The sequence below is a fragment of the Bos indicus genome, chromosome 14, assembly GCF_029378745.1.
Source record: "Bos indicus isolate NIAB-ARS_2022 breed Sahiwal x Tharparkar chromosome 14, NIAB-ARS_B.indTharparkar_mat_pri_1.0, whole genome shotgun sequence".
Taxonomy (NCBI): Eukaryota; Metazoa; Chordata; class Mammalia; order Artiodactyla; family Bovidae; genus Bos; species Bos indicus.
Window position 1 is genome coordinate 45,341,299 of NC_091773.1, and position 7,957 is coordinate 45,349,255.

The window sequence follows — 7,957 nt, forward strand, 5'->3', positions numbered from 1 at the left end:
TGTAAATCAACTATCTATATTTCAGTAAAAAATTTTTTTGTTTCCTCTCCAATGTTTTATTATAAAAAAAAATCATAAAGAAAAGAAGACTGAATTTTACAGTGAATACTTACAGCACCTAGATTTTTCCATTTAGTTTTTACTATTTTCTTTTCTTATTTTTTTTTAATTATGAAAGTATGATAACACATTTACAGGAGACTTGGAAGATACAGAACAAGGTTACATATAGTTCCACTATATATATATATATATATCAATTATTTTTTAAGTAGATAAATTAAGATTTTTAGTTGGAATTTCAATATCAAACTCTCAAAAATTAATAGCAAGAATATACAGAGAAGCAGAAGAATATAACAGACTGAAAAGCACTGTGAATGAATTCTATATGAAGAGTTATACAATTTTCACACAACAATATAAATAAAATTTTTTTTAATAAAATGTTTCCTTTCTTCTAGAAAGAAATTGGACAAGCCCCAAGCATCCAGTATTGCACATCGAACCTGGACTGGTGACTCGTTTCATACATGATATTATACATGTTTAATGCCATTATCCCAAATCTTCCCACCCTCTCCCTCTCCCACAGAGTCCATCAGTGTCTCTTTTGCTGTCTCGTATACAGGGTTATTGTTACCATCTTTCTAAATTCCATATATATGTGTTAGTATACTGTATTGGTGTTTTTCTTTCTGGCTTACTTCACTCTGTATAATAGGCTCCAGTTTCATCCATCTCATTAGAACTGATTCAAATGAATTCTTTTTAATGGCTGAGTAATACTCCATCGTGTATATGTACCATAGCTTTCTTACCCATTTATCTGCTGTTGGGGCTGGTGCACTGGGATGACCCAGAGGGATGGTATGGGGAGGGAGGAGGGAGGAGGGTTCAGGATGGGGAACACATGTATACCTGTGGCGGATTCATTTTGATATTTGGCAAAACCAATACAATATTGTAAAGTTTAAAAATAAAATAAAATTAAAAAAAATAAAAACAACTAACTTGTTATAAAAAAAAAAAAAGAAATTGGACAAGACTTTGAGCAGGCATACTTCAAAGCTGCCCTTCCCAGCTCCAGACAGTTTCTCTGAAATATTTTCACACACTCTTCAATGTGTCCTACAGAACAATCACACAGCGTTTGTTAAGTACTGCACATGCGTGGTATTGGGTACACCAGCCTGGCTCCTGTCCCCTGTCATTACACAGTCTTTCCTCTTCAGTTGTATCAATGCAGACACACTCTGTCCCCGGCTCCTGCCACTAGGTACAACATTTCTATCGGACTCCACAAGACAAATCTCTCCTTTACCTTTTCCTTTGGAGCTCAAGGTCAAGGTTTTCAGCAACTTGGTTTAAAGTTTCCCATATTTCAGTTCTTCATATTTCTTAGGGAGCTGCCAATCAGGGCAAATGACTGCTGAAAATAATCTTTGGCAGGGGCTTTTTTTTTTCTCTTATGAAGTTTTAAAGACTCCTTTCTCATGGATAGAGATTCTCAACTCAGAGGCAAAGGAAAAATCTTACCTAAGAATTAAAATCCTTTTAACACAATGGCACCCCACTCCAGCACTCTTGCCTGGAAAATCCCATGGACGGAGGAGTCTGGAAGGCTGCAGTCCATGGGGTCATTGAGGGTTGTACATGGCTGAGTGACTTCACTTTCACTTTTCACTTTCATGCACTGGAGAAGGAAATGGCAACCCACTCCAGTGTTCTTGCCTGGAGAATCCCAGGGACAGGGAAGCCTGGTGGGCTGCCGTCTATGGGGTCGCACAGAGTCGGACACTACTGAAGTGACTTAGCACCTACACAGGGAAATATACTCACAGATAGCCCCATCTTCACCACTGCAGACACACAACGTCCCTTTGCAACCATTATCTATTTTCTGGGCAAGAGAGGAAAACTCTACACAGTGAAACATTTATGTGTTAGTCCATCTACAGTCAAAGCTGTGGGTTGAAAATAACCTGAAATCCTTGTCATAAATTTATCTGCATGACTGCACATGCCTGCTGCATAAGCCCATCCCTCCCCATCATCCTTTCATTAACATTTTGTTTTTCTGGTATAATTCCTCTGTGTTATATATTATACTCAAGTTTGGTCTAGGATCATTTCAGGCCACGTCACAACTTTACATCATGGTTGACCTTCTAAACATCAAGTCTCTGTCTCTTCTCTGCTTCTTTTCTTTGTCATACTTCTGGTTTGCATTATCCCTCATCCAAACTACTGCAGTAAGCCCCTTAGCTATCATCCCTGCCTTCAATCTCTCTGCATTATGACCAACCTTCACTACTCAAAGATTTCTACAACACAAGTCTGATCAAGTTTATCTCTGTCCTTCAGCAGCTCCCCATCACAGACAGAATAAATGTTATGCCTTGGCTGACCATTTCTCAGCAAACCACATCTTGAACTCTACCTGCCCTTTTTCCTTCCCTGCCACCTTCCCATGAGTCATGTAAAAAAACAAACATTGAAAAACACTAATTGTTGCCAGGACCTCTATGCCATGGTCTTTCTTGTCTCTGGGGTTTGCACATATTCTCGTTTCTATCTGGAATTCTCTTTCCCATTTTTTTTCTGTCTATTGAACCTCTACGCATACTTTCAGATTAAACTCAAACGTCACCGTCCCATTGAAGCTGCCTTATATGACCTTCCCAGTGGCCAGATGTACTCCACCCTGTTTTTAAACAGTACTTTTCATAGACCAATTTTATCACTTCAAACATAGCATTATAATTCTCTCCCGGCTTGTACTTCACTGTATAGGAATTTCTTTTAAGAGAAGGAGTTATGTTAATTGTCCTATTTTCAGGGCATAAAAGAAGGTGTGATACATAGCTAGTTCTTAATCATTTGTGGAATACATGAAAATTATTGTGGCATCCTAAACACTGCAGTTGGAAGCCTATGAATAAGAGTCCTAGACTATCTCACATAAAGAGAGATGTTCAGGATTATCCTGGGGGAGTGCAGATGGTTTCCTAAACACTGAAACTGTGAGTTTCAGTGGATGACGATGGATGGCATCACTGATTCGATGGATGTGAGTCTGAGTGAACTCCAGGAGTTGGTGATGGACAGGGAGGCCTGGCGTGCTGCGATTCATGGGGTTGCAAAGAGTCGGACACGACTGACTGACTGGACTGAACTGAACTGAACTGAAACTGTGAAACACACTGAGTACGATAACGACCTTTACTATTTTCCATGTGTAATACATTCGTACTTCTGATCTTCTTGTGCATTATATTAATACAAGACAAGCTCATTAAGGACAAGAACCGAAAACAGCTTGCTCAGCCCAAAAGTTCAGATGCTCCAATGGCATCTTCCTAAACAGACCTGCCTAGAGAGTGTTTTGCCTATAGTTCACTTTCCATGGTTGAGTCTTTATTCCCTGAATGGTAGTTATTTGGGGACATATCCTCTCAACCAGGTTACAAGCTCTTTCAGATGAGGCAGGGTCTAAACATCTTTGTTCCTAGAATGATGTCTTGTACACAATAGATATTCACTAATTACCTGGTGAATAATTTGGAAAACATTAATTCAGGAACCACTGAATCAAAGCATTAGATTTTGAAAATGATAACTTTTGAAGGGTTCCCATCTTAAACTAAAAAGCTTTGCTTTGCAAAACTAACTTAGTATTAAACTCTTCATAGCAAGCACATGTTGGTAAGTACAGCTGAGTGCAAAATGCCAGAGGAGGACGACTTAGGTGTCTAAGAGTTGCACTATCTCCACCTGGGAACCCAGCACTATAAACTACTTTACCTGGTGCATGGAGGCTGACAATACCTGTATCTTTTGAGTTATCTCCCCAACAACTGCCTTACACTTGAGAGACTGTGAATATGGTATAATAAGGTGAATTGAAATAAAATTATCGGAGCAAAGTTACTGCTTAGTGTGAGACATGAACTCCAAGATCATGGTTTCATCAATGATTGATAGTCCAGCCCATCTTTGTCAGGTTTGGTTTTCAAGTGTTCAGTTTTGACAGCACTGGACATAAAGAAATTGCAAGGACAGGTAGATCTGATAAAAGGTCAAAATTAAGGGGTCTGGGCATATTTAGAAACCTCTCAGGAGCTCAAATAAGGCCTCCCCAGAAAGGAGATCATCAGTGTTTAGAACTACTTCTCACATTAATTTACAGAGAAATTTCTGAAGAGGAGCCATGGGAGACTCAACAATTTCAAGGGATCAGAACATTAGAGGGAAATTAAGAAATCAAGGACCAAGGGTGCTTTAAAAATGTCTCCTTTGCTCATGTCTGTCCACACCTTCTCAGTGTGGACTTTCTAGATAGGAAGAGGGGACCAAGGTGGTCTCCATCTCAGCGCTCTTAAAGCACATAATCCAACAGCACTACGTGGTACATGATGAGGGTCAAGAAGGAGCTATACTTTGGTTCCAATGTGGTCTCTGCTTTCTCTAAGGTCACCAATTCCACTGAAATATTTTAGTCCTTTTATTTTTCATGGGTTGGGTTGGGAAGGAGGGATGTTGCTATCACGTGAAAGGTAATGGGGGGCTCAGATTTAAACCTATCAAGATATTTGGCCATAACAAGTGAAAATTAAATGCAAGTGGCTTTCGGAAGTGATGACGTTCTATCTAGATAAGGACCCTAGAAGTGCTTGTGGGATACGAAGCCAGAGGAAATGAAGAGACAAGAGGAAAGAGACTGGATATTTCTTGGATTGAAATATCCAGAAGTCTGGGACTTCTCCTGGAATGGAGTGAAGCAAAAGTTCTAGCAGGGAGAGAGGCTTCTTGTCAACAGAGTCCCATAAAGGTCTCCCTTGGTGGTTCTCAGCCAAGACTGCATTAGTACCTCTGAGGAGATTTTGAAAAACCTCATGGACTTGAGGTGCTCCCCTAGAGAGTCTGATTTAATTAGTCTGGCCTAGGGACTATTTTGATAATCTGCCTGAGCAATTAAGTATGGCGGGAGTTGAGAACCACTGGGTTAGATAAATAAAGAGGATACTGGGGTGGGAGAGAGGAAATAGAATAAATCATTTTCCACTTTTTTCCCTCAGAATTAAGCAGAGTTTCCAGAAAGTGTCACATAAACTCAGGTGGTTCTTGAGATGGCATGTGATTTGATAGCACAGGGATAAGCCTTCTTTGCATATATATACATATATTTATGTCACATATGGTTACATATACATGTACCTGCTCTGCTCTGCTAAGTCATTTCATTCTTGTCCAACCCTTTGTGACCCCATGGACTGTAGCCTGCCAGGTTCCCCTGTTCACAGGATTCTTTGGCAAGAATACTGTAATGGGTTGCCGTGCCCTCCTCCAGGGGATGCTCCCAAGCCAGGGATTGAATTTACATCTCCTACATTGGCAGGCAGGTTCTTTACCACTAGCACCACCTGGGAAGCCTGTATATACATACATATGCATATATTTACAAGTATCTATTTGAATAAATATTAGAAAAATATAACCAGCATATCACATTTGAGAATTCATGTTTTTAATGCTTAGGATGAGGGTACGATAAGGTTCTGAAGTGCAGAAGGTAAATGCATTTAAGTGCACAATCTGAAAATTCTAGAACAAGTGGATATGGCAAAAATTTCTGACAGAGGTATGCAAACAACTGGAGTTTGAAGAATAGCAAACTCAATTGGCTCAAAACCTGTGAATTCTTTCTTGCCAGGCCTCACTGGTCTACACTGTCTCCCTTGGCCTAGCGGTGCAGACCGCACAAAGCCACCCTTTCCCGGCTCTTCTCACCTGGATGCCCGTCCCTCATCCCAAGGTATTCAGATACTTCCAAACCGGGCACAGACTCAAATCGGCCTCTTCCAGCCTCGTAGTCACGATCCGATTACTGATGTTAAAGCCTGAAACTTGTCTCCTTTTTCAGATTCAAATCTGAGCTAAAACCTAACTTAGGGTGCCTTAGCACAATAGGGCGGAAAACCAATGCTCACCAGGCGTCCCAGCCCCGCAAGCACAAAAGTGAAACCGAAGCGACCCAAATCCAGGTTATGCAAGCGCAAAGGAGGGGGTTGAGGGGACGAAAGGAAAACTCCCCAAAGCGAGCAAACAAATCCCGCCTGCAGAAAAGGCGCCGACTCGCGAACGTTCCCCTCTGTATTTGCCGTTCTCAGGGCATGATGCAACCCCAGGTTGCCTAATTTATATTTGCACATTTTTCCTAGCGAGCTTCAAAACCTCCCAACTCCATAAAATGACGTTTTAAAAGTTCAAGTCTGCAGCCCAAAAAGCCTGCATGACAGGCCGGATAACTCGACGGTCACCTAAGCCCAAGGAACTGGGCTGAGTCTCAAAGGTAGACGAGGAAGGGAGAGGCGCAAAGGCAGGCAGCTAGGAACTTGACAGCCACGTCTGTACCTTTCCCCTACCAGCCTCAGTTCACTGGATTAGCTACTGCCAAGGGCAACCGTCTGTGCTTCACCTTTCCCCTGCTCTGCTTCTTGAGCCCTGCTCCTCTCCGGATCCAAAGGGCGCTCAGAGTGGCAAAACGAGAAAACTAAAACCCCCCAAAAAAGTGCCCAGGTCTTTAGCCTTCCTCCTCCTCTTTCTGGTACCTCCCGCTCCCGCTTTCCACATCCTGGCGGCCTCCTGGTCACTCAGTCATCGGCTACACCTTGCACCACCCAATAAAATGGCAGGTAGCAACAGGCGAGGCCTCCAGCCCCGCGCGCCTCCCACCCCGGGCAAGCCTCCTGGAGTCTCCGACGGTACCCCCAAACCCAAATAGCCCGTCTACTCTTCAAGTCCCCAATCCTCGGCCCCGCGAGGCCTCCTGATCGCTCTCCCGGGACCATTTCTGTCGCCAGCGGAGGAGCAGGTTGCCGCGTAACAGGTGCCAGGCGAGAGGGCCCGGGCGGTGGCGCCGCCGCCCAGATGCGGGCTGCGCTGGGCACCGGGAAGACCCCGGTAGGAGCGCCGGAGGAGGCCACGTCGGGGGGACGGGAGCCGGGGTACCACGCAGAGGGAGACAGCTCCCGGGGTTCAGGATGCGGCCGCCCGTCCTCGCCACCCAGGGCGCAACCCTCGCCCAGGCTGCCCCACTTACAATCTCCAGGCACACGAAGGCGCCCGAGTAGGTCCGCAGGATGTCGGGGCCGGCGGGCAGGGTGACCCGCGGCGCGGGGAAGGACATGGCGGGATTCGGGGGCGGCGGAACTGGTGCTCCGCCGGCCGACATGCTGCCGCTGCTGCGTCTCCGCGCGCCGCCACCTCCCTCCGCCCGCCTCCGCCTCCCGGGCTCCCGCCGCCGCCGCCGCTCGGGCCCGCCGGGTCCTGGCGCGCCGCTCGGGAGGGAGGGGGGCGTGGCCGCGCCGTCCTCGGCCAGGCCGGGCCCCGCCCCGTCACGTGGGCCCAGGTGAGCGCGCCTCCGCCACTGCGCCTGCGCGGGTCACGTGCACAGGTGCGGCGGCCACCTGGCCCGATTCTTCCGGCGCCCGTTCTCCCGGTCCCCTGTGCCACCCAGCGGCCAGCGCTCCTGGCTCCACTTCCCTACTCTTTATTTGCTCCCCTTAGTCTCCCTCCCCGTAGTTTCCACCTGTTTTCTTTCACCTGTCCCCCCAACTCTCACAGCTTCCCTATCCCACTTTCCTCAATGTAACTACAAATCAGGTCTTAGAGCTGCGACTCAAGGTAAAATCAAGGTCATCAGTCACACCTAAAAAAGGGAGTGGATCAATTTTAAATGGGACTCTTGTGGGATTTTAAAAACACCACTAGGACATTGTCGCCTGGTGGAGTCAGATGGGTCAGCGCCAACATCTGTTGGCGATGGATGTCGGGCAGGGAACCAGCTGCTTTGCATGCCAGTGATGTGCTCATCTGTGGAATGGGGTTGAGGTTATCTGCTCTATATGGATGTCTGAATTACATGATACAACATGAAAATAGTAAACTCCAG

At 45.5% G+C, this 7,957-nt stretch overlaps 1 protein-coding gene across 1 annotated transcript in view; it reads right to left on the bottom strand.

The window, feature by feature from the left end:
• MAL2 (mal, T cell differentiation protein 2) overlaps nucleotides 1–7,321 on the bottom strand; it is a 33,234-nt gene extending 25,913 nt beyond the window's left edge. Inside the window, exon 1 of the mRNA XM_019974021.2 lies at nucleotides 7,106–7,321. Within this exon, the coding sequence (XP_019829580.1) occupies nucleotides 7,106–7,237 (132 nt within the window). The 5' untranslated portion in view covers nucleotides 7,238–7,321. The remainder of the gene's footprint in view (nucleotides 1–7,105) is intronic.
• Between the last annotated feature and the right edge of the window lie 636 nt (nucleotides 7,322–7,957).